This window comes from Chrysochloris asiatica, unplaced genomic scaffold, assembly GCF_000296735.1.
Source record: "Chrysochloris asiatica unplaced genomic scaffold, ChrAsi1.0 scaffold00038, whole genome shotgun sequence".
Lineage (NCBI taxonomy): Eukaryota > Metazoa > Chordata > Mammalia > Afrosoricida > Chrysochloridae > Chrysochloris > Chrysochloris asiatica.
In genome coordinates, this window is record NW_006408556.1 from 20171338 (window position 1) to 20190711 (window position 19374).

General features: G+C 39.5%; 1 protein-coding gene across 1 annotated transcript in view; it reads left to right on the top strand.

The window, feature by feature from the left end:
- The first annotated feature begins 266 nt into the window (after positions 1 to 266).
- CD2AP (CD2-associated protein) overlaps positions 267 to 19374 on the top strand; it is a 140292-nt gene continuing 121184 nt past the window's right edge. The window contains exon 1 of the mRNA XM_006860532.1: positions 267 to 305. Coding sequence (XP_006860594.1) covers positions 302 to 305 — 4 coding nt within the window. The 5' untranslated portion in view covers positions 267 to 301. The remainder of the gene's footprint in view (positions 306 to 19374) is intronic.

Below are 19374 nucleotides of genomic sequence, written 5' to 3' on the forward strand. Positions count from 1 at the left end.
CGGAGGCGACCCGGCTGGAAAGCCACCATTTGGGCGGCCAGGGAAGGGCCCTCCGACCGCCGTGGCTTCGGCGGAGACTGGGCGTAAGGAGCTGCGGTCACCGCCGCTTCTCCTCGGGTGGCGCGGACGGGACTGGCCGGGGAGCGCCGCAAGGCGGATGGAGGCTCCTCCTGGCCCCGCCTGAGCTCGGGAGGGGCGAGACGGGGTGCCGGTCCCGCCTCCTGCCGCCGGAGCGGCCGCGCGAACTGCTTGCCGGAGGAGGAGCAGCGGCGCCGGGCTTCTCCCCGCGGGAGCCCCCAGCATGGGTAAGAAACTCGGGAACGTTCCTCGCCGCCGGGACTCTCCCGACCGAAGGAGGCGGGTCCTCTTTTCGGACTTTGCTAGGAGGGCACCGGGATCTCGGCGCCACCCCACCCTCGCCGGCGCCTCGCTCTACCTTCCACCTTGCTCTTCTGGAGAGAACTTGAGCGTAGGGCTCACTGGTGTTTCTGGAGCTCCCCTCCCCGCCTCGTTGGCCGCGAGGAAGCGTTGGGGGCGGCGGCCGGTCCTCGCCCCCTGCTTTGCTGAAATGGCCTTGGGCTCCCCTCCCTTCCCGAGCCCCTTCCATCCCCGACGTCCGATGGGGGAGGGTGATGGAAAAACTTGACGAAGTTGCGCTTTCAACTTCTTGATCGTTGCGAGACTTTTCAGATTTATTTTATTGTTAGAAAAATCAGGTTTCCTTTTCCCCCTCCAGTGCCACAAGTTCCAAGGGATGCCGCAAGGATAAGGAGCCTTGAGTATTTTTACTCTGGTGGTTCATCCTAGACAAGTATATTGGCACTTTAAATATTAAATCTCCTTTGGATTCGGCTGGCTGGAGTTTGGTAGGATTTCAGTGTTGAACCCTTTGAGGAGCAGTTTCCTGTTTGGAGTTAAGACTTCCTTGCTGGAGGAGAGAAAAGTACAAGGTCTTATTTACTATGCGTTTTAAAGTTTTGAGGCTAGAGAATGTAGAATGCATTTACAGGCTGGTTTGAAAAGGAGTTTTGTTGAGTAATGTAACAATTCATCTGATAACCGAGTTCGTTGTGGGCTGGGCACTAAACTCCCTCAATCCTTTTAAGAATTAGAAGCACTTTAATAAAGAATGGCTTTAACAACAACAACAAAAAATCAAATTAACGCCATTTACTAAGCAGATCATGTATTGTAAGAATATGTAACTTTGGCTGGAGGAGGACGCTCTCCCTTTTTGCAGTTGAGGAGAGTTGGTACGCCTCATATCATCAAACCATTAACCAAAATTAATAATTCATGAAACTAACGAATGGTTGAGAAGCAGGATAAATACAGAGTACTGCTGATGTGGCACCTTCTGCCCACACATTTTAGTGGGGGATGCTTTGGGCGTCATGTTTATAGATACTTGTGTAGCTAATCTCTGTTTTCTTAGCCTTTCTACTTTTATGTGCCTCTCTCCCCACAGTTGTAGGAAGGTAACCTTTCTACACACAATTCACTTTGAACATAGAAACAATAAAGCTTTTGCTATTTGGAACTTTTAAATTAATAACTTTTCTAATTGATTTGTTGGCTAATTGGATACTTGAGGCTTATTCCTTGAGAGCATCAAGTTACACAGTCATTTTAGCTGCTTTGAGTGAAAATCATACAAAAATTAAATATACAGTTCTTTTCTGGCCTGATTAAGATGCAGACCACAATTTGTGACCTTGGGTCATTAAAAGACAATCAGTTACTGTGTTGTCATGAGGAGGATCTGTTGGGTTATAAGACTGTTAATCTTGTATTTTGAAGTTTTATATATATATATATATTTGTATGTACATACACATACATATGTGACACTGTGGGTTAATGAACTGGACTGCGAAGTTGGTTTGAACTACAAGTTCTGTGGTTCAAGCTCACCAGCTGCTGCTTGGAAACACTATACAGGGTCGCTATGAGTTGGAACCAACTCAGTGGCACACAACAAACAACATATATATGTGTATATACTCAAGGTTAGCAGTTCCGCAGGAGAACGATGAGGCTTTCTGCTCCTGTAAAGATTTACAGCCTCGGAAACCCTGTACCAGGGTCACTGTGAGTAGTAATTGCTTTGTTGTATTTTGGTTACATGAGTTGCCAGATAGTCTTAGGGAATGTTAGCATGCTCTGCATTTAACTGCGCAGAATGTGTTTGTAGATCTATATTACTTGGGAGCATTTGTAATAATGTTCAAGAAATATTTATCAAACATTTTTGTTTGTTGTTGTTAAGTGCTGTGGAGTCAGTTTCGACTCATACTGACCCTGTATAGCGTATCCATGGAGGGACTGGGGTGTTTGAACCACCGACCTTGCTGTTTAAATTGACCTTGCAGTCTAGTGCTTTTCTGCAGTGACATACCAGGACTCCAATGTTTTTTTAAGAATGTGTAATTTGAATTTCTCAGTCATGTACTCATTTTGTATTAAAATTATCAAATTATTTCAAAGAGGGTTTCTTTTTTAATATAAACCTTGTTTGCTTTTCTTTATTATTGTTACTGTTAAGTGCTGTCTTGTCAGTTCCCACTCAAAACAACCCTGTGTAAGGTTTCCAAGTAGTGGCTGGTGGGTTTGAACTGTTGGCCTTCTGATTAGCAATCCAGTGCTTATCTTACAATACAGACCAGTACATGACTAACAACTTCAAATTACTCAGTCTTACAAAATGTTTGATAAATATTTTTGTTAGTCTTTATTTCTTGTGATTTAAGCTTATAGCTTAAAATGTTTATTATTTGATCTAGTTTATCACAAAATACAAAAATCTTTAATCTCTTTGGTTTGAAATAGCATGGCTACTTAATAAGTGATAGATGTTCCTTTGAGGCTGTGCTGCTAGAGAATTTAGAGCCTGGGAAATTGGGACAATCTGAGGTCAGATCCTGGCTCTTCCACCTTCTGGCTGTGTGACTGAACAATTTACCTTCTCTGTGCTTCTTTTCCTAATATGTAAATGAGATGTGGTGCTTGGGCTGATGCATCTGAACTGCAAGGTCCAAGGTTGAAGCTCACTAGCTGCTCCTCGGTAATCCTATACAGGGTAGCTATGGGTCAGAATCGACTCGACGGCACTTCACAACAACAACAACATGTGTTAGCTGCCTTTGAGTTGATTGCAACCCATGGCAACCTCCTCTGACCCCATGTGTGGAGAGCAGACTGGAAGTGTTGCTCCACAGGTTTTTAAGACTGTGCCCTAAAGGGAGCAGATAACCAGGCCCCTGTGGCGCTGTGGGTTAGTGCAGTGGATGGCAAAGTTGTTTGAACTGCAAGGTAGGTAGTTCAAACTCACCAGTTGCTCCTCGAAACACTATGAGTTGGAACCGACTTTATGGCAGTTAACAGCAACAAACCTTTCAAGGCGCTCCTGGGTTGTACTTGACTGCTCCAACGTTTGTGTTGCCTTTGGGCTGGTCATAGGTTGTTGTTGGAGGTGGTGGGTGGTGGAGTCTGTTCCAACTCATAGTGAGCCTGTAGGTACAGGGTTTCGGAGGCTGTAACTCTTTACGAGAGCAGAAAGCCTCATCTTTCTCCCGTGGAGCTGCAGGTGGTTTCAAATTGCTGACGTTAAGGTTAGCAACCTGACTCATAACCACTACACTCCCAGAGTTCCTTAGGTTATTAGGAGAATTGAATAAACTAATATTTGTAAAGTGCTTAAAACAGTGCCATGCTGGTTGTGGTTGTAGTGGTGGTTTTAATTTTCAGATATTTTCCTGATTTACCAAGTGGAAAAGAAATTCTCAAAGTTTGACCTTTACTAGAAGCAGGTATTGTTTTTAATTGTACAGTGAGATGAGATGATTTTGTATTGATGTGGAATTTTATGGTGCTGCAGGATAATGTGCATTGGTCTGCAAGGTTGGTTTGAACCACAAGGTCGGTGGTTCAAACTCACTAGCCACTCCTCAGAAAACCCTATACAGGGTCACTGTGAGTTGGAACTGATTGGACAACACTTAACAATAGCAACAATATAACCACATAGAACTTAGTATAAGGAAGAACTTAAGTAGGAAGAAGGTAGTTTTTGATTTTATCAGTTTTGAATGTATTGTGAGAAAGCTCATTATATGGTGCTGTAGGATCAACTCTAGACTACTAACCACAAGGTTGGCAGTTCAAATCCACTAGCCGCTCCTAGAAAACCCTATATAGGGTCGCTATGATCAGAACTGAATCGATGACACTTAACAACTGCTAACCCAAAGGTCAGTGGCTTGAAGGCACTAGCACCTCCAAGGAAGAAAGATGTGGCAGTTTGCTTCCATAAAGAGTTTTGGTATTAAGTGCCGCCAAGATGGTTCTGACCGTAGCAACCCTCTGTAAGGTTGCTGAGTTTGAACCACCAACCTTGAGGTTAGCTGTCCAGTGCTTATCCTACAGTGCCACACCAGGATGAAGATAGCTTTGGAAACCCTATGGGTAGTTCTACTCTCTTCTGTTGGGTTGCTATCAGTTGGGTGGCAGTGGGTAGAGCATGAAAGAGGCAAGTTTTGTCTTGAATTTGAATCATTAATAAATCTAATAATTAGTTTTATGCTTTAATAAATGCTCATGACTAGATTTTCCCGAGTATTTCAAAGCTTAACATCATATTTAAGGGCAATAATTGATATTCACAGTATTTGACAGTTTTGTATGAAAATCACTGAAGTTTGTCATGTTGTTGTGTGCCCTTGAGTCAGTTCCGACTCAGCAACCTTATATAGGGTTTCCGAGGAGTGACTGATGGATTTGAACAACTGATCTTGAAGTTAGCAGTCCAGTGCTTATACTATAGCACCATGCCAGTTTGCCATACATTTCTTTAAATGAGGAGTTGGCAAAGTAATGTCACATTAATTTTATAAGATTGTTTTACTTTTTAAGGCATTAAAAAAATAAAAGTTTTAGACGTGTTTTAATCTCAGTTCATGCTTTATTGTCAATCAAAAATATTCCTCAACTTTTATTTATGTATAATCCAAGTTTTTGCTCCTTCCTCCAGCTCTATCATGGAATATCTTCTTCCTCTACAGTTAAATGTATTTTGATTATTATAAAACTTTTTAAATTCATATTTGCACATATACACATGGTGGGAGGGTTTCAAATTGTTTTGGGGAAATGGAATGAAAAGATAATGGACATAATCTGCCTATCTTCAAGCCCATATATGGTGTCCTTGTGTCCAGGGCTTAAAGATTTGTGTGATAATCAGGCCTGCTGATGCAAGGAGAGATCAACAACTCTTGGCCTCCTAGAAAAACTGGTGAAGCAAGTTGTGAAAGATTCAAAAGTTTTCAGGAAACTAATGCTTAAAAAAGAAAGGGTGAATAAAACCTAGTATGATTGAAATTGAGGTAGATGGGTAGTTAGCATTATGGTGGCAGTATGACTTGTATGACTTCACTTTTAAACGTCACATCATGGTCTGTTGTACTTTCCAATTCATTTGCAAAACAGAGATCACTAACATAGACACCTGACTTCCATTATCTATTGTAGTACACACACTGTTAGTGGCATTCAACTCAGGTTCCTTTTCATGATTCACTGTTGAGGTAGTTCCAAGGAAGTGACTCTGTAGCATGTAATCACTACACTTTCCAAATGGAAAAATGCTTTCTGTGTGGTGATAATGAGTCCTTGAAAGATGTGAAAGGAGTTCTAGTGGCACAGTGGTTAAAGTGCTCAGCTGCCAGCTAAAAGGCTGGTGGTTCGAATCCTCCAGGGAGAATGATGAGGCAGTCTGCAGAAAGATTACAATTCCATCAAGAAACTTAATGGGCTAGCTCTGTTCTGTATTAAAAACGTGACTATGAAATGAAATGGACTCAATCTCAACAGGTTTGGTTTGGGGTTTTTTTTGTTTGTTTGTTTTTTTTTTTTGAGAGATGTAGATGATTAATGACGTCACTGCTAAGGGAAAGTTTGGAGGTTTAATTGTACTCCCAGATGCCTAGAAAGAAAGGCCTGGTGATCTTCAGAAAAAGCAGCCATTGAAACACATGTTAAAGCAGAGTTCTACTATGATACACCAAGGTAGCCATGAGTCAGCATTGACTCCATGGTAGGTTTTTTAAAAAAATTAGTAGACAACTACCTCCAATGTTAAGAACATCATCAATGGAAGGACCAATTGATGAAAGATTAATCAAGAAGTGTTTGCCTTCATGTGAGCAGTATGCTTTTAATTCTAGGTTGGGTAGTGGTAGATTTAGAAGAAATAAAACATACCTTGTTTTATCACACTTTGCAATTCTGTTTTGCTTTGTTTTTTGCAAATTGAAGTTTTGTGGCAACCTTGCATCCATCGAGTCTGTTTACACTAATTTTCCACCAGTATGTGCTCTCTTTGTGTCTCTGTGTCACATTTTGTTAATTCTTACACTAGTTTGAGCTTTTCCTTAATGCTGTTACACACTTACTAGACTGCAACATATTGTAAACATAATTTTTATATGCTCCAGGAAACAAAAATATATGTGGGACTTGATTTTTGTACGTGACCTGGAACAAAACCCACAGTGTCTTTGAGGTGTGCCTCTGTGAGCTTTGGTACTTCAGATAGATTCCAGCAGTGTTAAGGTTGGGATATTATTAGAATCACCTTAACTATTGCCCACACCCTTGGAGATTCTGATGTAAATCTTTATGTGTCTCCTTCCCTCCAGTTATTTGTGTCATGAATGTATTGGAATCAGGACTTCTAGTTGGTTCATTCAGGTTTGATTCTCTACTGAGAAATTCCATTTCTGTCCCAGGTATACTGTATAGTAAAATGTGGTTTCTAATTCAGTATATCTGGGAGGGAAGACATGTTGTATTCTCATTTCATGCTTTATTGCCAATCAGATATTCCTAGCAGGTTGTTGAACTGAGTGAAGAGGTTTGAAGTCCTGGTTAAACTGTCTTTTAAGTTTCTTAGCATTGTCTCAGTGCCTTAGTATTGAGGCGGCATCTATATTTACTTTGTTAACTATAAGGAGTCTCTTAGAGTATGTATCATAATTATTATAATAAGTGCTAAATTGTTTGCTTAGTATTGTAAGTATAGAAGTTGATGTATTTGTGAAGCTGAGACTGTGCACCTCTGTTGGCTGCTGCCAAGTCAGCTCTGAATTTATGGTGACCCTGTGTACAAGGAATAAAAACAGTTCCCTTAACCCTAGTGATCCGTAGGGTTTTTGTTGTTTTGGAATTAGAATGTCAGGGCTTTCTTCCTAGATCACCGTAGTTAGGAACTCTGTAGAAACCTGGTTAGTTACCACTGACATATGGCTGGTGGCTGCACATGATGCACATTGACTGGGAATTAACTGGCGTCTCAACTGCTAACTGAAAGGTTGGCTTGTTCAAATTTGCCCAGTTGCTCCATGGGAAAAAAACAACAACCTGTTGATCTGCTTCCTTAAAGGTTACTGCCAAGAAAACACTATGGTCCAATCTCTGCTCTATCACATGGGGTCACCATAAGGCTGAAAAAGACTCAAAAGAGGAACAATTCTAACATGGAAAGTGAGAATTCTTTTGAACACGCTATTGTCCCCTGGTAAAAGTAGACTTGTGGTATGGTGCTCTGTAGGATAAGCACTGGACTGCTAAACACAAGGTCAGCAGTTTAAACCCACAGGCTGCTCCTTGGAAACCCTATTCAGGGGCGCAATGAGTTGGAACTGACTCAGTGGCATTTTATAACAACAAAGTAGAGTAATACATAGGGAGCCGTGAGTTGGAATTGACTCAGTGGCAGTGGGGTTGGTTTTAGTTTATAATTTTTGTTGTTGTTTGTTAAGTACCATGGAGTCGGTTCCGACTCATGGTGACCCTGCACAGGGTTTCCAAGGCTGTAAATCTTTACGGGAGCAGAAAGCCTCATCTTTCTCCCACAGAACACCTGGTAGTTTCAAACTGCTGACCCTGAGGTTCGCAACCCTATTCATAACCACTACGCTATAATTTTTAGAAAGTATTTAAAGCTTGTCCAAATATATATTATTTTACATAGATTTTTTTTTTCATTCTTAGAAACAGTTTTTAGTTTATTTAGGAATGTGTTCTTTTTGTCTTTTAATATGTGATACTTTTATTTTGTATATATTTTTCTTTTTAAAAAAGTTTTTATTGTGATTTGAATGATGGTTTACATGGGAGAACATTGATTTTACACTCATCGTTTCATTGCAATGATTACAATCCCCTCCATGCATCATCATTCAATAGCATTTGCTTCTATTCCCTCTGATTTTTTTGGGATTTTTTTAGATGTACACAAAAAACACTCAGGAATGTATAATCATTTAAACAATCAAAGGGCACATTTTGCAAACTTGCCTCCTGGCTGCCAGCACACAGTCATTCTCTTCCCACGAGTCTAGAGTCCTCAGCTGCTCTCTCTCTCCGTGTCCTCATCTCTGCCTCTGTCTCTGGTGTCACTGCTTCTCTGGATAGGGTCCCGCAAGGAATGTCTTCTTTTTAAAATCAAAGTTTTACATAGGTTTTAATAAAATTCCTGGTCTGCTTCAGGTTGCACTCTGAAGAGTACTTTGTCCTGCTGTTTCAGAGTGTATGTTTGTTCCTTCACAGGAATGCTCTGTAAAATGAGTAATTCATTTTTTACTTACATAATAATTGTTGTTGTTTAATGCTATTGAGTAGGTTCCTACTCATAGTGACCTTGTATAGGGTTTCTGAGGAGTAACTGGTGGGTTTGAACCACTGACCTTGTGGATAGCAGTCCAATGTTTATTTTACAGCCCCACACCAGGACTCCACATGCTAATTAGGCTTAAAAACAAAACACGGATGAAACAAAAAATAAACATTTGAATGTCCAAAGGCACATTTTGCATTCTGTAAGCCAGCCTCTTGCCTGCAGGCACACAGCTTTACCCAGTCCATAGGCCTAGAACCTGCAGCTGCTCTATCTCTCCATGCCACATCTCTGCTGTTGCCGCTTTTCTAGGTAGGGATCTCAAGCTCCATTCATGTTCTTACTTTTTGATGGTTCTGGAATCGTCTGTTCCTGAAATAAAAGATTAACTACTCACCCCTTTTAGTTACACAACTTCTACAGTTACAGTTGTGACAATCACAATGAATCCTGCTAACAGGTACTCCCAATTGAATCATAAAATCCCATCACCATCATTCCCCATCCCCCTTTTCCAGACCTGGAAAACTTTTCAGTGGAGATTCTACCTTACCCCCTTCATTCTGAAACTAAGCACACGTATGAAAGCTTGTAAGCCAGCCACTTCATGCCTCTATTGTTGTTAATTAAGTGCCATCGAGTCGATTCCAACCCATAGTGACCCTGTACAGGGTTTCCGAGGAGCAGCTGGTGAGCTTGAACCACTGACCTTGCAGTTCAAATGACTTTGCAGTCTGACGCATTAGCCCAGAACGCCACACCAGAACTCTTCATGCCTCTATAGCCCCCATTTTTGATAGCCAATGTCTAAATTGCCTGTCCCTGCGCTGTGGGTTGATGTGCCAGACTTCAGAGTCATTTGAACTGCAAGGTTGGCGTTTCAAATTCATCAGCTGCTCCTCAAAAACCCTGTACAGGGTTACTATGGGTCGGAATTGACTCAACGGCACTTAACAACAACAACAACAATCAACTCAGTGCACTGATGAAACAAGAATCTTTCCATTCGAGTTGGAATTTTGAGCAACTGCTTCAGTAAGCAAAAGTCCAGTTCATCATGCACTTGTTCACAGTATTAAACATCTTTGTCTTCATCTGGTCGTGTTCTGGTCAGCTAACCAAATGGGTACTAACTGCATATTTGGTTAGTATACTAACTCCTCCCTATATTTCAGACCAGCTGGCTGCTTTACTCTTAGCCCTAACCTTCCAGGGGTTAGGCCAGTATAATTAGGCAGTTCTTATCATATATTATATGAAGCAGTTCAGAAAAAATTACCTTAAATTGTGAAAGCAAATCTGTTGAGAAATTAGAATTTTAAGAATAAATATCAAATGGAAATGTAAATACTATTAATTTCAAGATAGCTCTTTTCCCATAAAGTTATCCTAAGTTCCTTATATTCTATAAGTTGAATTTATAATTAGAACTGTATGTTTAAGGGCTAATAAAATATCATTTGTGACTCATCTCATTTCATGTGTAAAGACCACACCACTTATTCCAGTCTACTTCAAAAGCTTGTTAACATCCTTAATAACCAGCAGAAAATTTGTACTAAGTGAGGAGAGGGTCATTCTCACAAAAAAATTTAAATACGTTGCTGTGGCTCAGTAGGATAAGCACTGGACTGCTGACCACAAGGTCAGTAATTCACACCCACTGACCGCTCCTTGGAGTCCTGGTGCGGCTCTGTGGGTTAATGCATCAGACTGCAAAGCCATTTGAACTGCAAGATTGACAGTTCAAGCTCACCAGCTGCTCCTAGGAAACCCTACACAAGGTTGCTGTGGGTCGGAATCGACTCTACAGCACTTAACAACAACAAGAAGCTTGGGTGAAAGATGAGGCTTTCTGTTCCCACTAAGAAACCCTATACAGAATTGCTTGAGTTGGCAGTTAACACCAACAAAACACCTAATGGTAAATAAAAACAATAACAAAAAGAGATTATTAACATTATGTTAATCTGGTAGAATTATTGTTTCAAATTGTTGGATATAATTTTATTTTCTTTTTAGAAATAAACTCTTTAATCCTCACTGAGAGTCTTAAATCCATTTTGTAGATAATCTACTAGTAAATTTCCTGTCTGTTGAATCTAGATTGCCTTTGTTGTTGTTGTTAGGTGTCTACTCCATTGATGTTCTATGTTTCTAGTAAATCATGAAAAAGTTACCTGTTTTACAGATGAGAGACAATTATATATAAGTGTACAATTTATCATGTTCAACCAATCAGTGGCATGTAGGTTTAGTTTGCTTTATGTACGTTAGATCATTTCCCCACTTCTTAGATCTTGTATTTCTCTTCTTAGATCAGAAGCAGTTCTAGAGTTGGTCAGATACATGGAATTGCTTCTGGGTTTCAAAGTTTGTAGCTTTCACTTGTAATTGGCTTGTTTCTATAATGCTGTTGTTGTGTGGTGTTTAGTCGGTTTCAACTCAGCGACTTGGTATAGGGTTTCCAAGGAGTGACTGGTTGGCTTGAACCAACTACCTTATGGTTAGCAGTCCTTGTGCTTATCACTACAGCGTGATACCAGGCCTCCATCTCTGTGATAGTGCTGTCTAATAGAAACACGATGTGAGGTACATATGCAACTTGAAATGTTTTCTTAGACACATTACAAAAGTAAAAGGAAAAAAAGTGAAGTTAATTTAATGATAGTTTGGACACATTGGGTTAATGAAAATACATTGTTGTACCATATAATCAGCAGGTTGTTAGTGTGACATCTACTTGTTTTCCAACTCATAGCAGCTGTGTATAGGGTTTCCAAGGGGGGTGACTGATGAATTTGAACTGTCAACCTTGTGGTTCAAATCTACCTTGTGGTCCAGTGGTTATCCTATAGTGCCACACCAGAACTCAACTTTCATATATACTCTGAATCCACAAAACTGTAAGGTTTGTGTTTTTTAAGTGCACCAGCCACTATATAGTAACCGTCAGCCACTACATGGCTGGATCATACTGAGGTGTTCATCAAACATAAAGTATATTTCTGTATTTCATAACTGGAAGAAGGCAAATGATCATATTAATAATGTTTTATACTGAATCTGGAGTCCTCATGTGGTGCTATAGGATAAAAGCACTGAACCACAAGATTGGTTTAAACTGCAAGGTTGGTATTTCAAATTCAGCAACTGCTCCTTGGAAACCCTATACAGGGTTGCTATGAGTAGGAACGACAGAGCTTACCAACAATATATATGAAAGTTTTTGTTGTTATTTTTTTAAATGAAAGTATTTTTAAAGCAATATATATGTAATTATTTATTACATAAAGAATTACAGTATAAGGGACTTCAAAAAGTTTGTAGAAAAATCGAATTAAAAGATAATGGAATTTTCCTCAAAACTCTTTGAAAGCTTCTCAGTAATTTAGGATTTATTAAAAATGAATCATTATGACTATCTGATTTATAGTTTAAATATATTTTCTCATGGTGAAAAAAATCTCAGTTTAGTAGATGGCATGTCATGGTGGTGGTCATGTGCGGTGGAGTCGGTTCTGACTCATGGTGAACCTGCACAGGGTTTCCGAGGCTGTAAATCTTTACGGGAGCAGAAAGCCTCATCTTTCTCCCGCAGAACAGCAACAGCTGGTAGTTTCAAACTGCTGACCCTGAGATTAGCAGCCTGATTCGTAACCACTACGCTATTATTTCGCTCTTTTTTCTAAGTAAAATATGATACTTTTGGACTTACTAGTATATTAGAGAATTTGAAGGTTTTAAATGATATTTGGATGATTATTTGGAAGAGTAATTTAGCATTGGTAGTAATAAGAGGGTTGTTCTTTCAGTTTATAGTGCTTAACTTGCTTCCGAGATCAGAAGAAATTAACATTGGTATCTATGAATATAGTTGTGAAGGGCTCAAAAGGAAAACACAAAAATATTTGTGATGTAACAAATTTCCAAAAATAACTTGGGAAAAATATTTCAAAAGATTCAGTTTTAAACTTGCCAAATTTTGTGTGGACTCACATGATAGAATTTTTCTGGAAAAATGGTCTGTCTGTGTGTCTCATGGTATGAGGTCTTGATCGAAAAATGTTTCTGAAAATTCTTTACATAGCTTTTATGCCATTTCTTTTCTCTGGTGTAACATATCTAATTCTTTTTACTCAGTCATATCCCACTTGAATTATTTTTACCCCAGAATTATAATTGCAGTTTTTTTCTTGTCTCACTAATCATTAATTGCATGATTTAAATGCAGCAAATGTTTCTTGTTTGTATTAGCGCAGACAGAAATAGAATCATGAAGTGGGTAAGACAAGAGCCTTTGCATTCCAGTTGCTTTATTTTTAGCGAGAAGATTGTAGTATGTTGTTATGATTCTAGAACTTAGATTTATCGTAACTTCATAGTTTTTGTAAGTTTAAAATTTCTTTTTAATGGATATTTTGCTAATTATTAGTGTTTAGGGAATGATTGGAGTCCTGGGTAGCAGTATAGATTATGAACTAGGTTGCTAACCAAAAGATCAATGTTTCAAATCCACCTGCTGCTTCTTGGAAACTCTATATAGGCTCACTGTGAGTGCGAACTTGCTAGATGACAATTGACAACAACAAGAGGCTTATTACTATATTATCTCCTGTATTGATCATTTTATCATCACAGTTTTATGAGGTTAATTATTGTTGCCATTCTTCAGATTAGGGAATTGAGATTCAAGAGATTATTACTTTGCAAAGTCAGGGGCAGGATGTGGAAGAGGTAAGATCAGATTTGCACTGGACTGATTTTTAGAGCATGTTCTTTTTTTTTTTTTAAAGCTTTTATTGTGAATTGAGTGATGATCATCAGTTTAATGTTTAATAAATTACATTTTGTTTCATTTCAACGATTACAATCCCCTCTATGCACTATCGGTTAACAGTATTTACTCCTAATCCCTCCTTTTTGTGTGTGATGTATACAAAACACGTAGAAAATATATATTTGTTTAAATTTCCAAAGGGCATATTTTACAAGCCAGCCTCCTGCTCCCCACAGGCAGGCAGTCTTTCTTACTACATGGACCTAGAGTCTTCAGCTGCTCGCTCTCTCTGCGTTATCGCCTCTGCCTGTTTCTGTCTCTGCTGTTGTTACTTTTCTGATGAGGATCCCAAGTTCCATTCATGCTCTTCCCTCTTGATGATCCTATGGTCCTCTGTTCCTTGATTGAAAGGTTAACCACTTCCTCCTTTTAGTTTCACATCTTTTACGTTTACAGTTGTGACGATTGTAATTAGTTCACTATAACAATTACTCACTATTGAATTAAAAAAAATAATAATCCTATTACCCCCCCCCCCCCATATCCATCTGGCCAAGAGGAAAATTATTCAGTGGGGATTCTACTTTACCCCCTCATTCTGAAACTGAGCACACTCATGAAAGCTTGTAAGCCAGACACTTCATGTCTTTATAGCTTCCCATTTTTGATAGCTTCTCATTTTTGATAGCCAGTGTCTTAAGTTTCCCATTCCTATCAACCAGTGTACTGAGGGGACAAGCTTGATATTTGATATGAAGAATCTTTCCCTTTTGGTTGGAATTTCGAGCAGCTACATCCATAAGCAAAAGTCCACTTCATCAAATTATGGTAATTTACACTTGCTCTCTGTATCAAGCTTCTTTATCTTCTTCTGGATGATCAGCAAGTCATCCAAGCAGGGTCAAATAAGTACCAGCTGCAAGTTTGGGAGTTTTTGCATGCCTTCCCCACTCCATTCAGACCAGTGGCTAGCTAGGTCAGTGTTCATGGACTTGGGAGGTCACACATCTCCCTAAACTTCACACCAGCCCAGCCCCTTCCTCTTCTCTCTCTCATCTCAAGGTTAACAGGTATCTATGGGTCATTGCCAAACTCAGCCCATGTCTTTGCAGCATTTCCCCCACTTTCACTCACAAGTAGACCAGGGAGTCACCAACAAGTTTACAAGCCTAGTGCATTCCCTTTGAGTTTCTCTCTTAGAAGGGAGTTTACCTTGACGGGCTGACTTTTCTTGCCTTGATATGCTCCAAGGTGAACAGCTTGCTTAATCTTGTAACATCCAAACAGTCTGCTTTTTTTAGTTTGTTTTTTTTCTGTTGGTCTTTCTCTCAAGAAATATCTTCTGTTCCTCTCGACACTCCAGGATGGTCTGCTTCTCCTTTCAAGTGGGAACATCCTACCTCAGAAGGTCCTGGATGGGGCTCAGTAAAGCTTGTTCTTTTAATAATTTCTTAAAACATTTTAAGAAAATATGTTAAACAGCCGATAGTATGGATAGATATAACTATTGTACCACAGGTTAAAAATAAATTTAAATCATCACTTTAAATAGTGTGGATTTGTCTTATTCATTGATGAGTAGTTGTTTTTTCTTAGGATATTTAAAAATAAACTTAAAATTTATCTAGTAGCATGTCATAAGAATTAGGGTGCAGTCTATTTAAAACACCCATTTGTTTATTTATTTTGGTCTTGAATGATGCCTAAAATGAATTTCTAGTACTTTTTTCAGAGTTAATTGTTGTTAGTGCCGTCGAGTCGGTTCCGACCCATAGCGCCCCTGTACAGGGTTTCCGAGGGTGTAAATCCTTACGGGAGTAGAAAGCCTCATCTTTCTCCCGTGGAGCGGCTGGTAGTTTCGAACCGCTGACCTTAAGGTTCGTAGCCCGATTCGTAACCACTACGCTACCAGAGCTCCTTAATAGTGGAGAAAAATTGCAATGAGAAATAGTTATTTGAATTTTTCAGCTTATTTTCTTTTTAGATAGATTTTGTGTTTTGGGAAGGGTGCGGGTAGAAAGTGAGATTAAAAATTTTTTTTTTAGTATTTTTAAACCTTAGTATTTAAAGTTATTTTTATAGGTATCTGTTGCCTATTGATTTGATTAAGGCATGTTAAGTAATACTGTGTAAAAGTTTTGTTATGCACAATATCTAGTTGCCATCTCTTCCATTTGAATTTGTGATAAGAATATGTATGGTGCCTTTTTAACCTTTACACTCCATTTGAGACACATGGGAGGAATGGGTTGTATCTGCGATTTTTTCACTATCTTAAGTTTTGTGGTTTGTTCACTCTCTTAAGAATGAATTGAATAGATTTTTGTTGAAAACCAGTAATAAATGCTCCTTATCAGTTCCGTGTTTAACAAGCTTGAGGAAATAATAGCAGACATTCTAATATAGTTAAAAGGACATTAGGGAGGATACTATAATATATATATATGTTGTTGTTAAGTGCTGTTGAGTCAGAGCTGACTCATGGCGACCCTGTAAAGGGTTTTCAAGGAGCAGCTGGTAGGTTTGAACTGCGGATTTTGCCCTTCACAGTCCAGCACCACATACTAGAAGTCCTGTATATACTGTCTTTTTAATTAGCATTTTTATTAATTGTTTTGGCCTAACCCTATGGGACTTAATGATGTAATATCATTGGTGTGGTTCTGTAGGATAAACACGAGCCCCAAAGGTCAGTTTGAATCGTAAGGTCAGTGACTTGAACTCACTAGCTGCTCCTCAGAAACCTTACATACACATGGTTGCTATGAGTTGGAACTGACTCAAAGGCACTTAACAACAGCAGCAACAACAAAGACCTCAGCAGTGCTACTCAGTTTTGTGTTTTACCATTTATGATGAAGAGTCTTGGTATGGTGTTATTTGATGAGCCCTGGACTGTCAGTCGCTTCTCTGAAACCCTACACAGGGGTCACTATATAGGCCAACTGCACTTAACAACAACAAAAATATTTAGTCCTGGAAGGAAAAAAACTTTATGATAAAGATTTTTAATATGATAAAAAATAAGTACTTAGCCTGGAAATAAAAGATTATTATTTTTGTACTTTTTTTAAAATAGGAAATTTAAAGGAGGTAGAAATATTAAAGTAGTTTTATAATATTGCTCCTTCCTTGGCAGTGATGCTTATAATTGTTTTTGCTCATATTATAAAATATGCTTGTTAATTTTTTTTTAGTTTTTATTGTGAATTAAGTGATAGTTTACACGGGAGAACATCGGTTTTACACTCAGTTGTTTCATTGCAATGATTATAATCCCCTCCATGGATCATCATTCAACAGTACATGCTTCTGTTCTCTCTGTTTTTGTTTTTTTTTTTTTGGAGGGGTGGGCAGGGATGTACACCAAGCACTCAGGAACATAATCATTTGTACAACCAAAGGGCACATTCTGCAAGCCTGCTTCCTGGCTGCCTGCAAACGGTCTTTCTTTTTCTGTGAGTCCAGAGTCCTCACCTGCTGTATCTCTCCATGTCTTCATCTCTGCCTCCATCTTGTGTTGCTACTTCTCTGGATAGGGTTCCACATTCCACTCATGTTCTTCTCCTTTGATGTTCCTAGGGGACTGTAGTCTTTAGCTGCTCTGTCTCTCTATGTCATTGCCTCCTCCACCATCTGTGTTCTTGCCACTTTTCTGCTCAGGATCCTTTGCTTCTCTCATATTCTGTCCTCTAGATAGTCCTAGGGTCCTTGTTCCTAAAATGACAGATTAACTATTCCCCACTATTAGTTGCATCTCTTTTACATTTACAGTTGTGACAAGCACCATTAGACCTGATAAGAGTTACTCACAATTGAATAACACAATCTTATCCCCCTCATCACCAGATCCATCTGGACAAGAGAAAAACTAATGAGTAGGGGCTGTGTCTTATTTCCCTTGTTCTGACACTAAGCACCCTCATGAAAGCTTGTAAGCGAGTCACTTTGTGCCTTTATGATGTTCTTGTCGTTAAGTGCCATCGAGTTGGTTCTGACCTGTAGCAACCTTGAATAGGGTTTCCAAGGAGGGGCTGTTGAGCTTGAACACCTGACCTTGCGGTTCAAACTGACTTTGCTCAAACCCACAATGCCACATAGCTCCCCAATTTTGGTAGCCGAAGTCTTAAGTTGCCGGTCCTTGTCAATCCAGTGTACTGAGGAGACATGCTTAATCCTTGTTATGAAGAATCTTTCTGTGTTCGGTTGGAATTTAAGGCAGCTTCATCCGTAAGCAAAGGGTCCAGTTGATCAGGTTGTGGCAATTTACGCTTGCTCCCTGATATCCTTCTTTATCTTCTTCTGGCAAACCATCCACACTGTCAAATGGGTACTGTCAGCAAGTCTGGGAATTCTTGCATGCCTCTTCTCTCTTTTGGATCAGCTGTTTCATTCTTTACTCTAGCCACCATTGATTAGGTCATTGTCTTTGGGCTTGGGAGTTCACACATCTCCTTGAACTTCAAACCTGCCTGCCCATCCTCTTCTCTCTCTCATCTCAAGGTTATCAGATATCTATGGAATATGGCCAATCTCAGTCCTTGTCTTCTTTGCTACACTTCCCCCACTTCATTCACAAGTTGACCAGGACAGTTGCCAGCGAGCATGTAAGACTGTTGGTGTGTTCCCTTTGAGTTTTAGTCATAGAAAGTAACTTTTCTTACCTTGATGGTGCCAGGGCAAACTGATGGAGTAACTTTTCTTACCTTGATGGTGCCAGGGCAAACAGCTTGCTTGGTATTGGCACAGCCAAACAAGTCTTTCTTTCAAGAAGTATCTTCTATTCGTCTAGCCATTCTGCGTTGGTCTGCATTTCCCACACCTGAAGGTTCTGAGTGGGGCTCAGGATTCCACGTAAGGCCCCATACTCTTCCACCAAGGCTTAACGAGAAGCCTGTTTTCCTGAATACATTCTAGACACATTTTAGATAATCCAACCTGTTATAGGCTGAAGACTGGCTTATAAACTTTCTGCAATCATTATAAAAGTCTAATGTAATCTTTAAGGAAGGAGTCGCTGTGGGCTAATGCATCAGACAACAAGGATGGTGGTTCAAACTCGCCAGCTGTTCCTTGGAAACCCCATACAGGGTTGGTAGGGGTCGGAGTCGACTCAACACCACTTAACAACAGCAACAGTGTTAATTGGTATATTTATTCTCCATTTGTCCCATGCGTTCATCTTAGAACACTTTTGTTAACTTACTGAATCATTTATGCTACTGCTGTTATTATTTTAATCTTGCTATATTTTAAAACTCTCTCAAATCATTATTATTATTGTATGTATGTAATATTAAAGAGCCATAGTGGCATGATGGAGTCCTGGTGTGGTGCTGTGGGCTAATGCACTGGATTGCAAAGTCGATTAGAACCACAAGGTCAGCAGTTCAAACTCACTAGCTGCTCTTTGGAAACCCTATACAGGGTCAGGATGGGTTGGAATCAACTCAGTAGCACTTAACAACAACAAAAGTGGCGTAATAGAGTCCTGGTGTGGTGCTGTAGGTTAATGTGCTGGACTACAAGGTTACTTTGAACTGCAAGGTCAATGGTTCGGGCTGACCAGCCGCTCTCAGAAACCTTATACAGGGTCGATATGAGTTGGAACCGACTCAGAGGCACTAACAACAACAACAGCGTTCTTTCTTTTACCAACTGCCCTTGTCCCCATTATTTTACTTTATTGAGACTGTTAATGTTTACCTTTTGTTCTATAGTCATAATTTTGTTCTTTTGTTTTGCTATAAGTTGTTTCTCAAAGATAGTAGTTTCTACATTATTAATGACCCATGTCAATGGTTTTCACAGTACAGCTAGTTAATATATATGGTGAGTATGACCTTGAATTTATCCCACCTGAATTTAGAGACCATCTGAAGAACAGATTTGATGCATTAAACACTAAAGACCAAAG